Below are 24,165 nucleotides of genomic sequence, written 5' to 3'. Positions count from 1 at the left end.
TGGAGTTCCTCTCTACCAAGGCAGTCCCTGTTTACCCTCTAGACTATAAGACAGGGATCTGGGCATAGAGTCTCACAGTGCCCACCCACCACCACCACCTTCACTGTTGTCATTATTATTGCTTTCTCTCATTTAATACTTAAAACAAGCCTAGAGAATGGTGATTATTAGCTCTATATTATGTTTTACATCATGAAAGTCAGAGAAGTTTAGTATTTGCCCAATGTCACCCAGGTGAGATGCTGGTCTAGGCCTACCTGACTTCTTCACTAGCCCACATTGCCTTCCAACAGGGTCCTCCTGTCCCAGGCTGTCTGCCAGCGCCCAATTACAGAATCTAAACTCCCCACGCCTGCCTAAGCTGGAGTGGGCTGGAGCTGGGACTGGGGCTGTTCCTTAAGTTTCCTAGCCCGGGCCTAGCCATGTGACTCTGGGGAAAGGAAGCTAATATTCCCATCTATGACACTGGCCTATATTTATCCCTGTGCCCAGGCGGATAGGAAAGCTATTGTGCATTCCTGGGAATTTATGAGTGAAATAAACATTTAAATGTTTCTATAAGATTTATTTAAGGAGAACAAAATGTGGCCTGCTGGCTTATTAAAGGATGAGCTTGCTGGAGATGATCCAGCCCACAGTGCTTGACTGATTCCAGCAAAGGGATATGGACCCCCAGGGAGGCTGGGCCCACGGATGAGTGAGAAGGGCAGTGAGCCAAGGGCATCCTCTGCCCCTGCTGTCTTTCCTCCAGCTGTGTGTTCAACCTCGTGCTGGTTTGAGGGCTTCCTGGAGGAACACGTATCTTCTGCAAAGAAGAGTGCAGCTTGGAAGAATAAGAAGTGGGTGTCAGAAGCCAGCAGGGCAGCAGGAACCAGGGCAGGTGAGACCAGAGACTAGGGATGCAGCTGTAAGAGCAGCATGGTGTAGCGGGAAGGACGCAGCGTGTGCTCAGTCACTTCCATTATGAACAAGTGGCACAGCTCTGGACAAGTCCATTTTTGCATTGATATAGTGGGGATCAAAATAGAAAAGCAGAAGAGAATAAAAGAAATTTAACAATCTTCTACTCCATGCTGTGGCCTTCACTTTCATCTTCTCATTTCCTCTTCACAGCTCTATGAGTTGGGGAGGTGCTATCACCCCCAATTTGTAGACGGTGTCCTGAGGTTTACTCACTAAATTTCTGGGAGGATTCAGGGAGAAAACACGAGGAAGGTCTGGGACACTAAGTAACTGCCACTTCCCTCTAGCCACCTTTGTTTCCGTGCTCCCATGTCTGTAACCCACACAGGGCATTGGTTGGTTTGAGAAGCAGAGGGTGAGAGAGGGAGTGAAGCTGGGTGAAGGTGGCCTTGGAAGTGGGTCATTGATCACTTGGGCTTCTGTGGCCAGATGCTCCATTGCACCATGATCACAGGGGCAGAGCTCTCCCAATTTAACTCCAAATGGTTGATGAGACCCAGAACTAAGAGCAACAGTCTTCTCAAAACCAAATGCCAAAGTCATCAATTCAATCCCAAAGGGAATAATAAGGAAACATAACATAAAATGCTTAGTGAGCATTTGATCGGTGCCACGGGCCCTTCCACAGGCTTTCCATCTAGGGTTGCCAGATATGGCAAATGAAAAATAAGATTATATGCTGCACATGGTGGCTCATGCCTGCAGTCCCAGATACTCAGGTGAGAGGATCACTTGGGCCCAGAAGTTTGAGACCAGCCTGGGCATATAGCAAGACTCAGGCTCCAAAAAGAGAGAGAGAGAGAGAATACTGTTATGTCCATGGAATATTTGAGACATATTTATACTAAAAAAGTTTGTTTTACATTTGAAATTCAAATATAAGTGGGGCATCCTGTGCTTCATCCAGAAATCCTATTTCTATATCAACCTGTTTAATTCTTATAACTGCTTTGTGAGATAGTTACATTACAGATGAGGTAACTGAGGCACAGAGAGGTAAGGTTACTTGCCTAAGGCTACACAGCTAAAAAGTGCATCATAAGGTAGTGTGGCTTCTGAGCCTGAGGCCCTGAAGCCCCTAAGCCAGTAAGTTGCCTGGCTGACGATATTTGGTCTGACTCACAGCTCTCCCAAGCTTTCTCGAAGGCCTGCCTTGGGTTTGGCAGCTCAGAATAGAAGCAGGGATGCATATGTGTACTGTATTAGAGTCTGGCAGAATTCACCCCAGAGGGCCCCTGGACTCTTCCCACACTCTCTCTCTCCTGGATACTATCTCCCCAGTCCCTGCTAGAGTGAAGAACAGCCTGCACGAGACCTGAACATTCCCACAAAAATAGTTTTGCAGAAAACGAGAAGTCGCCCAGAGCTTGCTCAACCATTCTGTGAGCTTATGAGGGAAAGATTTTATGACTTGTGTATTTTGCACATATTAGAAGGCAAGAGTGAAGAGCCTTCCAGGATGTTCCATCAAGGGATTAGAGGATTTCCCTCTGATCACTTCATGCCTCCTGGTTTGTAAGCCACTTGGAATTGTGAGTATCTGCGGTTACATGCTTGGCACTTGCCACCCATGGCTTGTTTCTGCCTTTTTGTGTTGGCACCTCTGCCCCGGCCCTCCTCCCAGTGAGGTGCCTGCAGTCAGGAGAGCTTTGCTTCAAGTAGCCATTAGCTAGCAAGCAGAGAAAGCTCCTATCAGAAGGCAGCTCACTTCAGTGCCTTGTACACATTTACCTGGTAGGTATCAACACTGAGGATGCTATGAGTCATAGCAGTGGAGGTTACTTCCTCACCTCTCCCCATTCCATCATGCTAATCAATGGGAAGCACTGCAGAGGCCTACCCAGTTCACCTTTGTCTTCCCAGACCCTAGCACAGACCCTGGCCACAGTAGGCATTCAATAAATGCTTGCTTGATGAATGGACAGAATGTGGGAGTACAGACGCCATCCCTTTCTTGGACCAAACAGAGTCTGATCATTGCCAGCCCAGTGCCCCTCTCTTCTCCAGGAAGATCTTCCCTCTGCAAGACTCTTCAGTAAATGTTTGTGAGTCAATCATACAAAGAAATGAAGACAATTTGCACGATAAAAAACTGGATGGAGCTGGGAGAGTAAAGCCTGGAGCAGGAGAGAGAGAGAGAGAGAGAGAGAGAGAGAGAGAGAGAGAGAGAGAGAGAATGAATCTGGGCAGGAGGCAAATAGGGAAACAATCATTAGAGACCAGGGCATGAAAAAAGCAAAGGGAAGAGAAAAGGGCAGAGGAGAGGTGAGGATGGGAGTTAAGATTTGTTCCCCTTTCATGTCCTTTGAGAAGTGAGAGTAAAGAACGCGGTTTCTTCTGTGTTGGTTTTCTTTCTGTTGAAAAGTTCTTTAGGGCGAAGCTTCTCAGAGTTGGGGCCACATGGATCATGGCTTCATCGGGTTTCAGGGCAAATAGTTTAACCTCAACGCCAAACCATAGATGGGTAGGAGCATGAGCTTCTCTTTGTCTGCTAGGGATGCTTATATTTTTCAAATAATCCATCATCCCCCCATTTACATAGTGTCATGTTTTTATATCTTATATTTTATTGTTGGTTACTTTAAATTGCTTTGAGAAATAGATAGCATCAATAAGATTAAAAATAAATAAATAAAGGCCAGGCCTGGTGGCTCACGCCTGTAATCCCACCACTCTGGGGAGCCAGGGGGAGGGTAGATCACTTGAGGCCAGGAGTTCAAGATCAGCCTGGCCAACATGGTGAAACCCTGTTTCTACTAAAAATATAAAAATTAGCTGGGCATGGTGGTACACCAGCTACTCGGGAGCCTGAGGCATGAGAATTGCTTGTACCTGGGAGGTGGAATTGTGCCATTGCTCTCCAGCCTGGGAGACAGAGTGAGACTCCACCTAAAAAAATAAAAATAAAATATGCATTTTACTTATTTGGCAGCCAGAATATATGAAACTCTTAGAAATGGATACATACTATGCTACCACCACCACAATTATTTTTTCAGAATACAACATGAAGTTAGCTCATGCTTGGCCCCTCCTGCCCCTTTAAATAGACACAGCCTATTCTCATCAATGCGTGCCAGGAATTTGTAAAGCCCCACCACAAGGAGTGGCAGAAACCATATGACAGAATGCATGTAAAAATGATATGTTAGACAAAACGCATTTCTTCTTGTTCATCAGAGGACTCATATAAGAAAGAAATTCTCTAAATGTGGCAGATATGAAAAAGGCAACTTTCAGAGCTCAAATTTTCACGGTCAGAATAAATCCAGGGCAAGAAGCCTGTGCATGCTATAAGCACAGTCAGAGTTTCCATTGGTGTTCCCATGGTGATAGGTATGAGGCTGCCCAGATGATGTGGGTGGGAGAGATTTTAAGCACAGACCTCCTTTGCTCCGGAAAATCAGGCCAGGAAGAGAACTACATGACACAGGGCAGTGACTCAGATGCCTTTGGAGCCAGGGAGCACGAATCACTGAAGCGAGCCAGTTTAGGATAGCTCAAACCACATTACTCTGCAGAAATGTGGGCCCAAGACTGTTTGATCTTTCAGTTTAAGGAAAACCAGGCTATCTAGACCTTTATGTGAATTCTTACAATTATGGAACATTGGTAACTAATTAAAAAACTTGTAAGCACTACTAGCAAGCAGGCACATGGGTCTCTAATTTGCACCTCTGAGCTCAGAATATGCTTCAGAGGTTGCTCATCGCTTAATTGACATCCAAGAGAGATCATACCTGCCAGAAACACTGACAAATTCCTGATTCTCAGTAATGCCTTTTGCTGATGCTACTCCCTTTTAATGATGTGAAGAGATTCCTCAGGAAAGATTTCAGCTCTTCCTACTCACCAGAAAACCCACAGAGTAGAAAACTCCCTATTCCTTCCTCTTCCCTGGCTCTCCCACTTAGCTTGCCACCTGCCCCTGGCCCTGCCTGCTGCCCCCTCTATCTGGCTGCCTGCCATTTGACACACTGCTTCCCCTTCTCAACCTCCCCAGCCCTTGTGAATACTGCTCTGCTACATGTCCTCAGGGCCCCAGATCATCGTCCCACTTCCCTTCTGGCCTCCTGGAAGCCCCCAGCCTCTCTGTTGCTTGCTGGCTTCCCACCAGGGAAGCCCAGTGGACAAAAGGTGGGAAAAACTGGCTCACTTTGAATAGGGCCATCATCCATTTTAATAATAACCATGATTCAAGGGTACTTATAGACCGTGTGAGACTTGTCAAAGGATATACACATTAGCCATTTCTTTTTACTTGGATAATCTTCCTCTGAGACAGAGCAGGCCTTTGGCCATTGTGCCATTATAGGAATGGAGGGACAAAGCCACAGGAGGACAAGCAAGTGGCCAGCTTTTCACCAACCCATCAACGCATACTGCCCAGAGAATGAGTTGTTGCTTTTTGGAAAACTCCCTGGGTGTCTCTTCTAAGGGGAGTCCTTGACAGAAGGATGGGTGTCTGTGTCCTCAGAGGACCTAGAGCTCTGGGGTCATTAGGACAGGTCAGCCAGTCTTGGTTTCAGCCACAAGCATCATGCCGACTTCTTGTCACTCCCTTTTGGCCAACTCTGGGTTTCCAAATGGAGAGCAACACAGCTCCAATTTACCAGGGAGCTCCTGAGAATTCCTGTAGGGGATGATGGATGCTCTAATAACTGGGCCTCTTCTCTCATCTCAGCCAATGAGAATAGAGGGATACATGGATGATCTGCTGTCAACTTGTCTGTATTTCCCTGTGGGCAGTTCAATTATTCTAAAGCCTAACCTTCAGGGCTTCCCATCTCCAAAACCATAAAGACCAAACTCATTAGAGTCGCTTCAAGGTCCAGAAGCTGGTTCAGTCTCTAATTGTAGTTTCACATTTCCCCAGCCCCGACCTCTCCTAGTCCACGCACCTGCGCCAGCGGCACTGACAAATCTCTGACTCCCAGGAATGTCTTTTGCTATGCTATTCCCTTTGCCCGAACCCTGTCCTCTAACGTCTTTGTTGTGCAAGCTCCTATTCATCCTTCAAGACCTAGCTCAAATGTCCTCTCCTCTATAGAGTCTTCTTCAACTCCCCTCACTAAAGAATTTTCTTTTCTTTCCTCTGAACTTTCACAGAATGCGGTCTATCCCTCATTACCTTATATTTATTATGAGTTACTTCCCTGTATCCCTTACTTGACTGCGAGCCCTTGAGGGTCTTCTCTTCAGAGCTCAAGTTGCTTTTGGCACATGGTGGATAACCAAAAAGTCTTTGTTGAATGAGAAAGAAAGAAATCTGAAGTAATATAAACATTTATTTAAAATATCAGTCGTGTGCTAGATACCTAGCACATTAAAAATACCAATCATGACCTGGCATCATGGCTCACGCCTTTAATCCCAGTGCCTTCAGAGGCAGACATGGGAAGATCACTTGATTCTGGGAGTTCAAGACCAGCCTGGCCAACATAGTAAGACCCTGTCTCTACAAAAAACAAAAATTTAAAATCAGCTGGGCATGGTGGTGCACACCTGTAGTCCCAATTACTCAGGAGGCAGAGGCTACAATGAGCTATGATTGTGCCACTGCACTAAAGCCTGGGCAACTGAGACTCCATCTCAAAAATAAATAATAAATAAAATAAATAAAAGAATCAATCATGCAGTAGGTGCCTTATCAATGTTATTTTTAATCTTCACACTAACCTTGTGAGATAGATTTTATAATCATGGAGCATAGAAAGGTTAAATAACCTGTTCCTGACACACAGCTAGTAGCTGAAATTTGAGCCCATGTCTGTCTAACTCTTCTAGTAGGCTGTGCTGCTTCCGATTGCTTTTGTGCAGCCAACGTCCCCGCCCAAGCTTCCCTTCCATGTCCCAGGAGATTCTGAGTGTCTCCTTTTCCTTCAGCCACTGTAGCTCCCTGCACCGAAGGGCTCCCGGATGAGAACACAGAGCCCCACGAACATCTCCTCAAGGATCTGGCTCTGGGTTTCCACATAAAAGCATCCTTTTCACAAGGGAAGCAGCATGGTGCTCCCTAGGCAGGACTCTCACCCAGAGACTTCTCCAGCTCATGCTTGGGGCCAAACAGTGGAAGAGATGAAAATGAAAATGGGAAAAGCTAGGTTCACTAAAAATTGTGGGATTTAAGAAGTCGAGATGACACTGTATGGTGCCCATTTCACAACAAGGCATAATGTCAGAAGGAGAGCGGGCCTCCTCCCTACCTTGCAGGGAACCAGCACCTGCGCACTGAGGGCTCAAGAACACAGCCTGGTTCTGTAAAAGGCTCCAGCCCATTGGCAGTGCTCAGCCCAGGAGGGCTAGCGGAGGTTAAAACATTTCATGTGCAGGAGCTCCAGAAAGATTTGGCCACCCAGGGAAAGTGGCAATAGGGACAGCGGGCACCCACTGCTCTGAAGCTGCAGAAGGCAGCACCAACAGTGGAGGTGGCGGCCACTGCTCTGGGGCGCTAGGAGGCAGGCCTTTGGCAAAGGCAGTCAGGTGCTCACAGAGGGAGCAGTGGCAGCACATGCCAGTCAAGGGTGGGGGAAGGAGGAGAAGGAAAATGACAGGCACCCTCTTAAGTTGATGGAGGGATCTATGAGAAAACCCCCAGAGAGTCTTCAACAAATTACAATTACTGAAATGTCAGTTATCCAAAAGGTAGAACTGTCACAGAACATTAGGGATGTGTGGGTGCCACTACTTTTTCTCTGGGCCATCATTCTTCCCCAGCTAGGCTGGCCTCAGTCTGAGAACTTGATACCATTCTTTTCCTGCATTGCTAGTGACAACTAACGAAGGATAGCTTGTAGTGTTCCTAATCTTAGTACATGAATAGTGGACTGTGTTAAGCTCAGGTGAGGGCCTGCTGGGGAATAAAGGAGAACGTGTCTGTCTTTTTTGTTTTGAGTAATCCAAATAAACTATATTTGTACACTACTCACAAGAGACAAGTTATGGAAACAATGTAAATGTCTGTCAATGGATGAATTTAAAAATGTGAAAAATACATACACAATAGAATATTGTGTACACATACACACACACACACACACACACACACACACACACCCCGCCAGAATATTATTCAGCCTTAAAAAAAGGAAATCCTACTATCTGCAACAACATGGGTGAACCTGGAGGACATTATGCTAAAGTGAAATAAACCAAGCACAGAAAGGCAATATTGCATGATCTCACCTAAAAAGTTCAAACTAGCAGAAACAGAGAGTAGAATGGTGGTTGCCAGTGACTGGGGTTGGGGGAAATGGAGAGATGTTGATCAAAGGATTCAACTTACTATTTCCAGTATGAGGTGAGTAAGTTCTGGGGATCTAATGCACAGTATGGTGACTAGAGTTAATAATGTATTGTGTACTTGGAATTTGCTAAGTATTGTCCACCATACAAAAAGGTAACTATGTGAGTTGGTGAATATATTAGTTAGTTAGCCTGACAGTGGTAACCATTTCACATCAAAACATCACACTGTATGCCTTGAATATATCACATTATATCAAAACATTGTATCAAGGTAATGAAAACATCATGTTGTATGCCTTAAATATATACAATTTTTATTTGTCAACTATACCTCAATAGAGCTGGGGTAATAAAAAGTAAGCTGCATTTGTCCCCTTATCAAGATGGCTCTGAGCGGCATGACGTGAGAATAAATGCGCCAGCCCCTGGAAGCTCCCATCAGCCCAAGCTTAACTCTGTGCTTCTGTTCTAAACCAGCAGGGTCCTCCTACCGCAGGAATATCTTGCAGTACACCCCCCACGATTGTCCTGACTGGGGATGCCACTTCACCAGAAGGAGAAACCGACAAAAACCTGGCCAACAGGTACAGGTGCCTGATACTTGTGTTGTGATGAGCAATATTTCCTAGAACGTGAGGATCAGACAGCTATATTTTTAAATAAATCTTTTCTTCTTTCTTATATAATTTTATTGACTAAACTATAATCAAGCAGTTTTTTAAAACAGGAGCAAATGCTTGGAATTTTTCCATTACCCTCCTCCTAAAGTAATTTTTTCTTTCCTGGATGTGCTCCTTTTGGCTCTGGGAGGGGTCCAGCCCATTGGCGGCCCCCACCCCCAGCAGGGCTTGTGGAGGTTAAAATGTTAATGCCCAGGGGCCCCAGAAGGACTTGCCCCCAACCCCCACCACCATGGAAAGTGCTAGCCTTTAAGAAAAACATAAATCATAGCAGGGGAGTTCCCATAATAACTGCCTGGCTATTTGCACCCAAACATGAAAGGTACAAGTATCCGAATGTAGAATCCTGCCCCTGGCCAAATCGTCTGGAATGTGACCTCTTGGTAGGGACATAGGCTCACAGGTACAGGAATGTCTCTGCCTTGGTTTAACACAGCACTGGGCTTGCTGGAATGAGATTGTTTAAGTATAATTTTCAAAAAGTTAAAGGGAGAATTCTCATATAAATGCATACTGAGTATATGTCAAAGATTTACTTACCTCGTTCATAAGAGAAGTATCCTGATGACAAAGCCAGTTCAAAGGAGGATACAAGACATGGATATATATAAATCATGAGTGGGGAGGAGAGTGCTGGAATAAAACTGCTAAGTTAGATATAAAATAGGTGAATGTTCTACAAGGCAATGAAACCATATTTTTTTCTTTTCTCACAAACAGAAATCATCTGCATCTCTGTCAGACAACAATGATTTACATTTTATGAGGTTTTTACAAGTTAGATGTTAGCTCAGAGTCTGGGACCTAATGAATAAGAAATAGTAAGTCAAAGTCATGTCCTCTCAGGGCCGTGGTTGGAAAACTTTAGCACACATCAGAATCACCTGGAGAGCTGTAAAATCACAGCTGGCTGGGCCCGCCTCCAGAATTTCTGATCTGAGTTGGGGCCTAAGAATTTGCATTTCTAAGACATTCCCAAGTTGACAGTCAGAGAAACCCTCGAGGAGCTTGTAAGATGATGTTCTAGGATGACTTTGAAAGAATATACAGACGTCTGGCTGGGCACAATGGCTCATGCCTGTAATCCCAGCACTTTGGGAGGCCGAGGCAGGAGGATCACCCGAGGTCAGGAGTTCGAGACCAGCCTGGCCAACATGGTGAAACCCCCATCTCTAATAAAAATACAAAAATTAGCCCGGTGTGCTGGCAAGCATCTGTAGTCCCAAATACACAGGAGGCTGAGGCAGGAGAATCGCTTGATCCCAGGAGGCAGAGGCTATGGTGAATGGAGATTGTGCCACTGCACTCCAGCCTGGGCAACAGAGTGAAACTCAGTCTCAAAAAAGCAAAACAAAACACAACAAAACAAAAGAAAAAAGAACATACAAGCATCTTTTCACCTGTTTTCAAGTAGTGGATTGATTTTCTCAACAAGATGACTGTTCTGTCTTTCAGAGTTCACAGTCCCCACAAGAGGCTTTCTCACCGACACTTGAAGGTTTCCACTGCCTCCCTGACATCTGTGGGTAAGGACCAGGGCAATTCAAGGCACGTTTGAGTAGAAAGACAGGTCTGGCAGCGTGGCTGGGCTTGACCCCTTACTCTCTCCTGCTCTTCAAGGTGGTCCCTCCCAATAAAGCCCAGCAGGGCGGGGTAGATCAGCCCTTCTGTGTCTGGGTCCAGAGTAAGTTTATCTAATTTCAATTTCTTTTGCTCAAAAGACAAGACCAGGGCATGAAGAGGAAGATGCAGAAGTCAAAGAAAGAAAGAACAGCTGAGTGAAGCTCATTTGTGGGGTTTAGGGGGCACACTTCCAGCCTCTGCTAGCTAGAGAGGCCCCCATCCTGGCTGGAATGGGTGGCTGAGTGTAAGTGCAGCTGCCCTGGTCATCTGCTCATCCCCAGATGGTGGCTCACGACCTGCCCTGGGCTGTTGGAACATAGATCTCGTACAGAGTTGGTCCCTGCCTTCAAGCTGCTCATAGACTATGAAGAGACTGAGAAATGAACAGACAATTGGGACATTGTATCCTAAGGACCTGCACAGAAGAGCTAGGCCAGCCAAGGCAAGAAGAGGACTGATTCTCTCTGGGGAGGGCAAGTTTTGGGAAGGCATTCCAGAGCAGGTGGCATTTGAGTTGTGTCTTAGGGAGCTGGGCAGATAGGTGAGGGAGGAAAGGCATTCCAGGGGGAATAGGAAACATGGTGAAGGAGGAGGAACCTCTATAAAGCATGTCTGGCAACTGGAACTCTACCATGTGCACCAATTGGGACTTTTTCAAATGTTAGAAACCCAACTCAAACTACCAAAGACAAAAAATTTATGAAGGCCAGGGCTTATAATTTCACACAGTGCTGAATCCAGCAACTTAAAGTGGGTTACTAGCAATTGTCCCATTCCATGGACCTCTATAAACACCTCTGGAGCCTGTTCCTCATCTCCCTTCTTGATCATTAGCTCTTTTTGGGGAAAGTGGGGCATGGACAGAGTCTCACTCTGTTGCCCAGGCTGGAGTGCAGTGGTGCAATCTTGGCTCACTGCAACCTTTGCCTCCCAGGTTCAAGTGATTCTCCTGCCTCAGCCTTTCTAGTGCTCGTTAGCTCTTACCTGGATCATTATGTCTGCCATCTAAGAGGTCCAAGAGTTTTGGAGAAAAACGGGGGTGAACAATATGAGTGGAGGGAAGGTGGCCAGGGGATTGTGGCTGTGGCCGATGATCTTTGGTTTCCCTCCTTTATTCACAAGTCTTAAGCCCACTAGCTTGTGAAAGAAACAGACCAGAGGCAAGAATGTACTGGGGGCGCAGACAGCACCGGAGGTGGGGCTCCTGGGTGGTCTTCCCTTCCCGACAGAGTTTAGGGAAATTCTGGGAACCTGAGGTGGCTCCAGGACCATAGGCCATAAGCCAGAGGGGCCAGGCCTGCAGAGGAAGCCACTATCTGTCCCCATGCAACCCTCTTGGTGGCACTGGGCTGAGGTTTGGCTGGCTGGGTCAACTGTAGGCAGCGTCCTTGGGATGAGGCGTGGCATGGCAGGGCCTCAGCCTGGGGCCACGGATACGGTGACTCTCACCCTGGTCACCCTCCTTCTGCAGACCCTGCGGGGCACATCATTGACCTCGTGAATGACCAGCTGCCAGACATCAGCATCTCAGAGGAGGACAAGAAGAAAAACCTGGCACTGCTGGAAGAAGCCAAGTTGGTGAGTGAGCGATTCCTGACCCGCCGTGGGAGGAAGTCCAGGAGCAGCCCCGGAGACTCCCCATCAGGTAGGGCGGGCCAGGATATACAGGTAGCTGCTGCCCCGAACCCTTCTAGGGTGGGGCCTTTGACTCACCTGCTCTCCTCAGCAGAGGTTGGGATTCCGTCCTGCGCTTCCTTTCCCTGATCTCTAACTGTGGGTACTGGGAAGGATCCTAGGCCCTCTGGGGAAGGGAAGATGATCTTGGGGAATTTCTGGGTTAAAGGGAAGGTTTTCCTGGGCCCAGAAATCCTCCTGCTTCCTCTCTGCTAGAGTGACTTTTCTTCCAGAGCAAAAAGTCAGGCAAATCTAAGTGTACTTAGGAGGACAAGGAGAGCTTTTGAAGTCACGGCCACCCTGGGAAGTCTAGAAGGAACAGCCTCTAGAGTGGTACCTGCCAACCCACGCCAGGGCTTAGTTTCTGGACAGTGCCTTGAGGTCAGGCCGGGCAGGCTGAGGAGTGTGACTCTATCCTTGATCCTCCAAATGGCCTGAGGGCCCCCCTCTCTTGAGCAGCAGCAGGGAGGGGCTGGGCTGTAGTGAGAGCCTCATATTGCAGTCCAACATCAGCCCTGAGTCCAGCAAGGCAGACCCAGTTCCCAGGGGTGGGGAAGATCTAGAAGGATGTCTTTGCCAGGCTGAAGTCCTGCACTTTCACGAGTGCCAGCCAATTTGTGTCATCTCCACAGCTATTTCCCCGAACCTCAGCCCCAGCGCTTCTCCTACATCCTCTCGGAGCAACTCACTGACAGTCCCAACCCCGCCAGGTAAGGCGCAGCTGTCCGGGGACTTCCTGCCCTGCCTCTCGCTCTGGGTAGCAGCTCAGCCTGAACTGACCATCGTGCCTCCCAGCAGGCTTCCCCTTCGAGATCCCTGTTTGGCCCCTTCACACCCACAGCAAGACCCCTCTCCAGGGGCATTATCTGGGCCACCCAGAGGAGGCAGACAGACTTCTTGTTGGCGTCCTGGGCTCATGTTGGGAGGCAGGTATAGCCCAGGGTCAAGAAAGCTGGATGGGAAAGGGGACTAGGACAGCCTTTCTTGCTCAGGGAGGCTCAGAGAAGTCATCAAGAGCTTATTCGGAAGGGCCTCTTTGGAGTCTGACTTCTTCCCTTTCATTAGGCTGTGCCCAGATCCACACCCTCTGGCCAACAAGGGAAGGGGGAGCATGCCAGGAAGGGCAGCCGGCCCTCATCAGGGCTGTGGGGCATGCTCAGGTCGGGGTCAGGCAGCCTGGGCTCAAATCCCAGTGCTGACATTTCCCAGCCATGAGACTTTGATTTCCCTGTGCCTTAGTTTCCTCCTGTGGTCTCTGAACATTCAGTGAGGGCCCATTTGAGAACCTGGCACATGGGAGGTAGTCAGAAAATCTTCCAGGCCTGAGATTGCAAAGGGAGGAGACTCTGGGGAGGGAGATGTGGCTGAGAGCGAGGCTGAGGGTCTGGGCTGCTGGGCCTCACTCCCTGGTGTCTGGACCCTTCCAGGTTTGGATGTGTGCAGTGGCCCGCCGTCCCCTCTGCCTGGACCGCCACCACAGGTGACAGGATCCCACCTGCTGTGCTGTTTCTGTGCCAATGGGTCTTTCCCCTTACGCCGAACACCAGGAGGCCCTTCGTGACCCACTGGAGATGAGGGTGCTGGGTGGAGGGCATGCACACCACTGCTAGGGGCCTCCTTGTGGGTATTTCAAGAGGAAACATGGTCTCTTCCCATTGCTGACTGACTCATGTTCACCTTCTCCAGCAGAAGGGGGATGAGGCCGACGTCTCTTCACCTCACCCTGGCGAGCCTGTGAGTTTGAGCTTTGCTCCCTTTGGATGATTTGAGTGTGGGGGCAGAGTCTCCAAGAAGCCTAGGCTGGCCCCTGGACAGCCTTCAAGTGTATGTGCATGCACATGTATGAGTGGAGTGTCAGGGCTGGGCAAACAGCAGATTCTCCTGCCCTATAGTGACTAGAGGCCTCAGGTGGAGGCATAGGGAGACGGGATTCAGGGGGTGACCTCCATGGAGACAGTGCTCACTGAGCTGACCCCTAGTCAGGCTGCTGGTTGGAGACAAGGGGGGACCTTCAGGCCAGGTGAGACTGTGGCTCCTGCCAGCTCCAGTGAAAAGGGAAGCTCCAGCCCCTGCCTGAGATTCTGCCTAGGGAAGCCAGGAAATCCTCATCTTTGTTGATGAGCAACAGAAGTGCCCCAGCCTACGCACAGCGAGGGGCCCACGTGCTCAGTGTTCCAAGAGCAGCAGTAGAATTTAGTCTCACCTGGAGCTGAGTCTGGGCTACAGTCCTCTGGAATAGTCTCAGCACACACGAGGCAGCACACAGACCCTCAGACCCACGTGCTGCTCACAGCCCAGATTTCCCTTGGGGAATGAACAAAGCAAACTAACACTGCTGAATCTTAGAGCTTCTGAGCAGGGAGACATCCCCTTTGCAAGCATCACCCCAGCCAATGATCCTTAACTTCTTTGGATCATGGAACTCTGAGAAAATGTTGAAAGCTGTAGATATTCTTCCTAGAAAAATATCCCTCCACACACAGACACACACATACATTAGCTTATAATTTCAGAGGGTTCACAAACCGGGGTCCCTAAAAGTTAAGGGCCTTGCTAAGCGGCGCCACGGCTAGATCTGGGGCAATGGAGTTAAGGCCAAAGCTGCCTTCTATTCAAGTTTCCTCAGCTCCTATCCCTTGGGAAGTTCTGGGCTGGTTTTGAATTGCAGGTCCCATTTTCCTCTCTGTTTTACAAACCTCAGACAGAAGCCCTCCCCTTCCACGTGGTCCACACATACCCCATACACACGTATACCAAGGGGCTCCTTGGCAAGGTGTGTGGAGGCAGAGGCTCCACAGCAGAAGGGGCCTCACCTGTTTCCCCTCAGCCCGCCCCCAGGGTTCCATCTCTACCTTGTCTTTTCAGAATGTTCCCAAAGGGCTAGCTGACAGGAAGCAGAATGACCAGAGGAAGGTATCTCAGGGCAGGCTGGCTCCTCGTCCTCCTCCAGTTGAGAAGCCCAAAGAGATTGCAATAGAACAAAAGGAAAACTTCGATCCCCTCCAGTACTCCGAGACCACACCTAAAGGCCTAGCTCCGGTCACTAACAGCAGTGGGAAAATGGCCCTGAATAGCCCTCAGCCTGGCCCCGTGGAGAGCGAGCTGGAGAAGCAGCTCTCGAAGACAGCCTGGGAGGACAGCCCTCTGCCAAGAAGTCCAACCCAGAATGCGGGAGGAGTAGCTCCCCCAGACCCTCAGGGGAGAGGCCCCGCTGGAGAGCCGATGGGGCCCAAGGCTGGCTCCAAAGCTGAGCCCCCATCCACTGTGTCCCGGCCCCCCCTGCTGCGAGGGGTCTCCTGGGACAGTGGCCCTGAAGAACCTGGCCCCCGGCTGCAGAAAGTGCTTGCCAAGCTGCCACTGGCAGAGGAAGAAAAGCGTTTTGCAGGCAAAGCCGGTGGCAAGCTGGCCAAGGCCCCTGGACTGAAAGACTTTCAGATACAAGTGCAGCCCGTGCGGATGCAGAAACTGACCAAGCTCCGAGAGGTGGGTTCCTGGGGGCAGCTGGGCAGAGTGTACACTCCAGGTACCCCTTGGGCTGAAGAACTCTGGGCTGAGTCTGGGCCCCTGGCTAGGCCAGCTCCAGCCTGGACTTGGGCCTTGTAAGTCAGGCCTACTTATCTGGTATCTTTTTTTTTTTGCACCGAGAAGTCAGGCCTACTTACTTGGTATCTCTTTCCTAAACACCAGTTTTAGGTGCTTTTTATGCCAGTTACCAGTGAGAGTTCAGTCTGGAATCTAGTTGCCACAAAGCCACACCTCAGGGGAAGGCGGACGTGTCAAGGGACATGTGGGCCCCTCAGTCCTGGGCTGTTTTCCTCTGACCCGGAGTCGGTGGCTCATAAACAGGAACCCTTGATGGAGTGCCCAGTCGTGCCTAAGACTAGCTAGGAAGGATGAAATAGTGTTTTCCTTTGGGATGCCCCCAAGCTGTCCTTCCTGATGCCTGATAACAAAGGCTTTAAGTCTATCTGCAAGTGTGACGGCTGCTCCTGCCATGGTGAGTTTCTTCCAGTGCCCATTGTGTCCCCCAGATGCTGCTGGCCATCAAACCAGACACAGTGGTCACCCATGGGGCTGCCACCCTATGCGGGATATGACCAGGGGCATCCCTACACTCCCACAGGTTTTGCTCACCCAGAGAAGTTACAGGGAACTTGGAGGCCCCATGTCACTACTAGTACCCTGGCAGCTGAGCGCCCATCCCTGCCCAACTCTAGTATACTGACGCTGATGGGCTGTGGGCCTTTGGCTTTCTAAGCAAATGGGTAAAGGGCCCTTGACCATGACTTCCACTTGGATCATGAGCACCCTCTGCTGGCCCCTTCCCTTTCCCCTGTCTCAGGGAGAGGGTGGTGTGGGGTACAAACCACTCAAGTGCCCTCTATTACACAGGAGACTGGAGATCCTTAAGTCACAAGGGCTAAGAGCTCTGCCAGGTGCTTCCACTCAGGGCCTTGTTCTGGTGCTAATTGGCTAAGAGCAGGTGTGAGCCCACTTGGGCCACATACCTGTGGTCGGCATCTCATCTCTCCCTGGGCTCTGCCAGCTGAGGCCCCAAAGCAGCAATTCTCAGGCCTCACTTTTCTGGAGAGTTTAAAAACTCAAGAGGTGCCATAAGAGGCCATTGAGGACCTGAGTGTGCAGAGAAATCGCAGCTCCTGGAAGTGAGCACTCACTGCCTGGAATGACAGGGCAGGAAGGTCCAGCCAGCTATGAGATCACCAGAGCTGTTTCCAGGAGCAGCGCCATACACACCCAGGGGACCCTCCTGTCCCAGAGCCCTTGATTCTGCTCCTGTGTGTCCTCTACAAACCTCAGCCACAGTGAGGCCAAGCCATTCATTTACCCTGAAGCCCACAAACTTGTTTGCAAAGGAGACCATGCCAAGGGTAATTCCTGACTCATGGAATGTGGTGCTGACAGTGGAGTTTTGGGCACCTTCACAGACTGGAAGAGGAGCTGTTTCCTGGTACTCTCAGCCCTCACCATGCCATGCCTGCCCACACACCTCCCAGGCTGCCCCTGCTTTCCCACATAAAACAGAGTGGTCGCAGAACCATAGACAGAGCCCAGAGAATATCCCAGCCCAGTGCCATCATCTGAAATGTTGTCTCTCTCTTTTACCACTAAGGAGCACATCCTGATGAGAAATCAGAACTTAGTGGGCCTCAAGCTTCCTGACCTTAGTGAAGCAGCTGAGCAGGAAAAAGGTAAGTGGGGTTGGGGCAGATGCTGCCTCAGCCAGGGCTGGATTTGTCTCTGCCAGATCAGGAAGGTAAATTTGTGAACACAAGACTTCCTGTGTCTTCCACGAGAAACGTTTGTAGGTGAATGAATGAATCCGATTGTGTCTCGTGACCCCTCAGCACCTCCAAAACTGCCTCCTTCCAACCAACCCCCAGGCCTCACTGGACACTACCAGCCCTCCCTAAGCCTTGCTGGCATCTATCTAGTGGGCCTGAGAGGGTGCCCCAGGACTGAACTTTTGGCACTTCCTTTTCCTCGTACACCCAGGAAGCTGCCCAAATCGAGGAATTCCTCTTCTTGAGGCATCGCAGCCATCTCTTCCTTTCTAATCTGCTGTCACCACAAGGTCCATACCCCAGCCCTGCCTGGCTGTGCAGGCTGCAGGCCCCTTCTTCCGAGCCTCCGGTTCCCCACCCACCTCCTGCCAGAACCATCTTCTGAAAATGAGGCTTCAGCCCCCGCCCTGCCTCCCTCTGCACTCACCTCTGCTGATGTTCTCAGTAGGGTTCTGAGCCCCCTAGATCTGACTGGCAGATCCAGCCCTGCTTCCAGTCCCCCCAGCACCCTTCCTCAGCCCCATTCTCCAGCATGTTTGTGTCCCACGGCCAGTTGGAACTGTAAGCCCTGCCACCACTCAGCCACGTGACGTGGGCAAGCTACTCAACCTCCTTGGGCTTGATCCCCGCTGCATGTAAAACTGGGTTAAGAACAGTTCTTGCCTTCTTGGGTGATTATGAAGGTTAAAGCAGCTAATATTTGTAAAGTACCTAAAACAGTATCTGGTACATGACAGTGTTATCTAGGTGTCAGCTATTATCTCCCTAGAGAAGAAGCCCCCAAGGACAGGAGCGAATGTGTGTATGTCGACTGCTTACAATAATGCCTGGCACTGCTAGGGCCTACATAGGTATTCATTGAATGAATGAATGCAATCGTATGACATGTGGCAGGGGGCTGGGCGAGCCTGTAATCAAAGAACTTTGGGAGGCAGGTGGCTTGCTTGAGCTGAGGACTTCAAGACCAGCCTGGGCAGCTTGGTGAAGCTCCGACTCTTCAAAAAAAAATACAAAAATTAGCCAGGCATGGCAACACACACCTGTAGTCACAGCTACTCAGGAGGCTGCGGTGGGAGGATCACGTGAGCCTGAGAGGTCAAGGCTGCAGTGAACTGTGATCATGCCACTGTACTCCAGGGTCTCACTCTGGAGTACAGAGTCTCAAAAGAAACATTTAACTAAATATATGGCAGGAGCGTTGAGACAGGTACATGAAAATAATCCATAACTGTAACCATAGTGCCATGAGGTGGGCAAAGAGGCATGGACGAGTGGAGAGGAATGTGTTTCCAACAGGCCAGGCTCCCAGCTCTTCCGTCTTCCCAGAGCCGCTTCCCTGTGGCCGCTCACCCTCTCGCCTCTGTGCCTCTGTCCCTGCGGCATCTCCCCCATGCTGGGCTGTGGCCCTCCTCTCTGAATCATGTGGTACCTGTTCCTTAAAGCAGTGGGTTAGTCTCACCAGCCCTGTGGTCTTTCTCCTTTCTTGACTTTCTTTCGTATTTTATTCTATGTACTACTCACTTTTTTAGAGGGGGTGAGGGATTCTTTTTTATTGCAGTAAACATATATAACATTCACCTTGCCATTTTCACCATTTTTAAATGTATACTTCCGTGGCAGTAAGTGCATTTATATTGTATAACCATCACCACTATCCATTTCTAGAACTTTTTCATCATCCCAAACTGCAACACTGTACTTATTAAAACAATAACTAACTCCTTATTTCCTCCCTCCCAGCCCCTGGGGTCACCTTCTACTTTCTGTCTCTATGTATTTGACTCTTCTAGATCTCTCCTAGAAATGGAACCATACAGTATCCATCCTTTTGTGTCAAGCTCATTTCACTTAGCAAAACATCTTCAAGTTTCCTCCATGTCACCTACTCCTTTTAATCCAGTCTCAGTAAATAAATTTCCCATAGCATTTTCCACAACATAAACTATTTTACACCTCTGATTTTGTGTAATCTTCACAGTCAGCTAAGAGAGGCAGCGATTCTTGCTCTTATAGTTGAGGAAACAGGCCCAAGAATCATCCTGACTCCAAATCTCATGGTTTGGCCATCCCACGGACAGTTTTAAAACTTTTTTTTTAGCTGCACAACATTTCAGACAAGCTAATCTGTAGGAGGCCAGTTGCAGGGGAGACGCAGCTGGGGCTGCTCTGGTGGAAGGGGCTAGGTGAGCTTAGATCCTGTATCTTCTGAGACTGTGGCCCCAGGGTACCTCCAGTGACCCAGGCCTCACAGCACCATTTACACGCACCTTTGCAAATCCATATAAATTATGTCATCTTGTTCTATTTTTATTCATACATTTACGTCTACATTGACCTCAGAATGTACCTTTATTTACATTACTGTATGAGATGTATGTGTGTTAGGATAATTCTAATAGAATTAAGAGAAGTGTCATTTGGGATTCCAGCTCAAAAAGTAGCTATCTAATGCAAACCTTCTATTTTTCTTTTTGTTCTCTGTAAATTAGCAAGTTTGTGATTTTGTCATCCATATTTCCTCATCTATTGAACCTGTTAATAGTTTGAACTTGCTTAAGTCCTATGGGGCCGCTAGCAGGGTATCCATAAAATAGCTAAAGATTTCATAAGCTTAATTATATTTTGTCTTCTCCGAAAAAAAAAAAGAAAAGGAAAAAAAGAAAATCCTTGCCCCGCTTCAAGTTGCTGGTGGCCAGTCTCAGAATAAGAGCCCTCCCTCTGTTTATGGATTCCTGTGTAAATGTGTCCAGGATGTCACTAACAATGGTGGAAACCCCTGGTCTGAACTATAGTAACTTAAACCTACTATTTATTCAGCATTAACAAGAAGGTTCCCAGAAGTACAATTTTTAACAGTATTTTTTCCCAAGTGTTAAATGTTTTAAATAAATTAACCACCTTTAGAGGAATCTTTTGAAAATGCAGTGTATACTTCTCTACTTATAATTTTAAATTTACTAAAGCACTAGAAAAAAATGATTTAAAACACTAGAAAAAATTTACTTTAAAATTTCACGTACAACCTCATACATTCTGAAAAACTAACAATTTTTCTTCTTTGTAATATTTGCTCATATTTATAATGTTTTCAGTTGATTTGATGAATAAATATGGCTTCTTTTTTCTTGCTTGTTATTTTATACTCAGTAACTTCTCAGTTATTTAATGAGTACATATTTTCCTTTTGTATTGACATATCTATTGTTCTTTGAACTATGATTAACAGTGCTAGGATAAACAATTATAGACTGGTTTTTTTTCCTTTCTTCATTTAAATTATTCCCTTGAGATAAATGTTCAGACTTAAGAGTCACAAGATTAGAGAGTAGATACGTTTGTATTTCCCAAATTACTTACAATGAATAATGCTACTGACAAAGACTGGACTTCTTTCTTTTAGGCATTACCAGCGCTGGTGTTTGCATTTGCTCCTTATTATTCAGAATACAGTCAGAATAAGCAACAATTATTGTTATAACTTTATTATTATTAGTGTGAAATTTCATTTTTATTTCAATTAATTTGCTAGGAAGCTCAAACTTAAAATGTTAAAATATTCAATTTATTTTCTTATTGGATGAGTTAACTTCTCACTTCCTTGCCTGTGTATCTATTTGGGTCTGGGGTTTTTCATTGATTTGTTTTTTGTTGATCATATATGTAAACTTAATACATTATAGATATTAGCCCTTAACTGGCTTTATTTCTTTTGGGGGGCTGTATTTTAATATATTTTTATTCAATCTTTTTTTTTTTTTTTTTTTGCTTTTTAAGAAGTTTTGTGTTGTTGTAGAGGAATTGTAAAGATTTTATATAATCATGTTTGCCTATCTTTCCCTTTGAGAAGTTTTCTATTATTTCAACCATTAAACAAACACTACTACTCTCCAGTTGTAATAACAGGTCATTTTTTTTACTAGTTTATAGTTTATTTATACTTATTTTGCTAATACCTCTGAAATTTATTTTAATATATATGTATTTTAAGATTTAAGATCCTGTTACCTCAATAATATTTTAATAGTGTTTATATTTCTCTTGTGGCTTAGTCGTATGTTGCATTCCTTTTTATATATACACCAAAAACTAGTTCTGGGCTCCCGATTCTGTTTTATTCAAATCAATACCACACCATTTAATTACTGCTGCCTTATAATATGTTTTAGTGTGCAATGGGGTTAGTTCTTCCTCATTGCTCTTTTTTTTCAGGCTATTCATTGATATTCTAGATAAGGAGATTCAGTGCAAAATAACAGACAGAGCAACTGGACAACAAGTCAGGAGATTTGTGCTCATATCCTAGTCCAGACACCAATTAACAGACTCCTTAAATGTGTTCCTCAACCTCTGTGGGCCTCCATTCCCATTTGAAATTTATACCGTTTTTTATAACATTGTGATTGCTGTAAACCTACACATTGAATTTGGAAGAACTGTCCAAGTTTTGTTTGCTTTACAGTTTATAGGCCTTTAAAGTACTTACTTTGCAAACATTTAGTTCTCATTCAGGCACATGGTTTGTCTCTCTGTTAATTTACATATTTCCTTCTTTCTCCTCTAAAAGACTTAAGATTCTTTGTATACATCTTCCATATCTCTTACTGGGGCACATTCTTTGTAGCTTATATTTTTGTTTAAGACTCTTTTTGTATTAGATTTTCTAGCTGATAATTTGTGGCATAAGTGAATGCTGCTTGGTGTCATACATGTTTCTTGCATAATAAATTTGTTAATAAGTGGTAGAGTGATTACTGCAGTGATTTGTCAGTGTGATTATTATTACTAGAGTGATTACTACATGCCAGATATTGTGCTGAGCACTTGATGATACTTCTCTTAATGCTCACAACAATGTTGGGAGGTGGCTTGACTCTACTCATTTTAAAAATAAGGAAATTGAGGCTTGGGGAAGTTAAAGACACGTGGTTATTAATTGCTGAAGCCAGAACTGGAACCCGGATATGTCTAACTTAAAAGGCTCTTGACCATTTTGCAGAACACCTTTCTTTTTCAAACTCGCAATCAAACCTGTTATTTTTATTTTATTCAATTTGCCATTTGTCTTAGTTGTATGCTTGTGTGTGAGTGTATTTCTCAGTGTGTATCTGTATATATTTTATTACTTTGGCAACATTCCCTAATAATGGTGATAAGGAGAACATTTGCCTTGTTTCTCTTTTAAACTGAGTTGTTGTTTATATTTTTTTCCTCAAGCATCATGTTGTATCTTGTTACTAGAGGTACAATTTCAATTTTTATATTTATTTTATATTATAAACTAAAGCATATAATAGGTAATTCAAAATATTAAATACAGAATTTTTACTTTTAATTTAAGGAAATATTTTTCAAGTTTCAAGATATATGTTGAATTTTATTAAATGTGCTATGGCTATCTCCTGAAAAAATTGTGTATTATATTTAATAAATATTTTCCACATATAAAAATACTTTTCCATAGAAATAAACCCTTGTGGTGCTACAATGAAACTCATTTCATCATATTGTATTTCTTTTCTATGTACTACCAAATTCTCTATATCAGTATCTCTTTTACTCTGCAAATTTCCTGCATTAGTTAAGATAACATCTAAGTTGCTGTAACATAGAGGTCCCAAATACAATAACGTATAGGAGAGAGAAGATTGTTTCACTCTCAGGTAATAACTCCAAGGTGAGCTGATCAGGTTAGCATCAGGCCATGTTCCATATGATCATTTGGGGACCCTCACTCCTTCCCTGTTGTCATTTTGCCATGCCCTAAAGATGTTAGACTTGATACAAGGGCAAATCTGGGTTCCCATGTTGGGGAGGGAGAGAGAATGGAAGTCCAGGCTTCTTTGTTTAGCACAGGAGTTGCACATATCCCTTCAGCTCCCACTGCAAGGGTGATAAGACGGTCACGTGTCCATACCTAGCAGCAAGGGAAGCTGGGGAATGTGGTTGCTGTCAGGACAGCTGGCCGTATGCTCAAACTAAACTCCATTCACATGAAAGGTGGAGAAGACATGTTGGGGGATGACGAGGTGCCTCTGTCACATTGTCTTGTCTACTAAACAACAGACTTTAGACAGTTTCTCATTTAAAGCATATGGAACTTTAAACATTTTAAACTGTTTTATAGTATTAGGTAAGAAACACTATATTGTTTGACCTATCATTAGTATTTGTTATTTCCACTTTTTTTCTCTGTTGAAAACAATACTCTCTAACATATACCTTTATAGAAATCTGTTTTTCCTGTGGGCTGTTATTCTAGAAGAGCAATTGATTGGTCGAAAGTATTTACATTTAAGTGTATATGTGCATACTGCCAGATCAGCTTGCAAAAATTATACCAATTTTGACATCTACCTACAGCAAAACTTTATTGTTCAACATTATTAGGGCATAAGATGGATCTTAGAAGTAAAATTATCAGGCAAATGAATTTGACTCCTATAAGCACAAAACTTTAAAAATAAAATTAACCATGGTCAGTGTCCAATAATATACACTCCGTCTCGTTTTCTCTCAGTTTCAGGGTCTGGATGGTTAAGAGCTCAAACTTCATCACTCACCAGCTGCACTGCCTTGGTCAAGGTTCTAATTCTCTCCATGCTTCAGTTTGTTCATCTTTAAAAGGAGGTTAATAATAGTCCCTACTTCACTAAGCTGCTGTAATGTTTGCATGT

At 46.1% G+C, this 24,165-nt stretch overlaps 1 protein-coding gene across 6 annotated transcripts in view; it reads left to right on the top strand.

The window, feature by feature from the left end:
- IRAG1 (inositol 1,4,5-triphosphate receptor associated 1) overlaps positions 1 to 24,165 on the top strand; it is a 129,269-nt gene that overhangs the window by 52,269 nt on the left and 52,835 nt on the right. For 4 of the 6 annotated variants that reach the window (XM_010343292.3, XM_074401089.1, XM_010343459.3 and 1 more), the window contains 8 exons: positions 8,689 to 8,795; positions 10,347 to 10,417; positions 11,986 to 12,159; positions 12,821 to 12,898; positions 13,616 to 13,668; positions 13,878 to 13,922; positions 15,054 to 15,671; positions 17,320 to 17,398. In XM_010343292.3, coding sequence (XP_010341594.3) covers positions 8,689 to 8,795; positions 10,347 to 10,417; positions 11,986 to 12,159; positions 12,821 to 12,898; positions 13,616 to 13,668; positions 13,878 to 13,922; positions 15,054 to 15,671; positions 17,320 to 17,398 — 1,225 coding nt within the window. The remainder of the gene's footprint in view (positions 1 to 8,688; positions 8,796 to 10,346; positions 10,418 to 11,985; positions 12,160 to 12,820; positions 12,899 to 13,615; positions 13,669 to 13,877; positions 13,923 to 15,053; positions 15,672 to 17,319; positions 17,399 to 24,165) is intronic. The other 2 variants (XM_010343350.3, XM_074401090.1) reach the window with 1 other exon arrangement.

The sequence above is a fragment of the Saimiri boliviensis genome, chromosome 6, assembly GCF_048565385.1.
Source record: "Saimiri boliviensis isolate mSaiBol1 chromosome 6, mSaiBol1.pri, whole genome shotgun sequence".
In the NCBI taxonomy this organism is placed as follows: domain Eukaryota; kingdom Metazoa; phylum Chordata; class Mammalia; order Primates; family Cebidae; genus Saimiri; species Saimiri boliviensis.
Note: the sequence above shows the minus strand (reverse complement) of the source record. Positions and strands in the feature narration are given on the sequence as shown.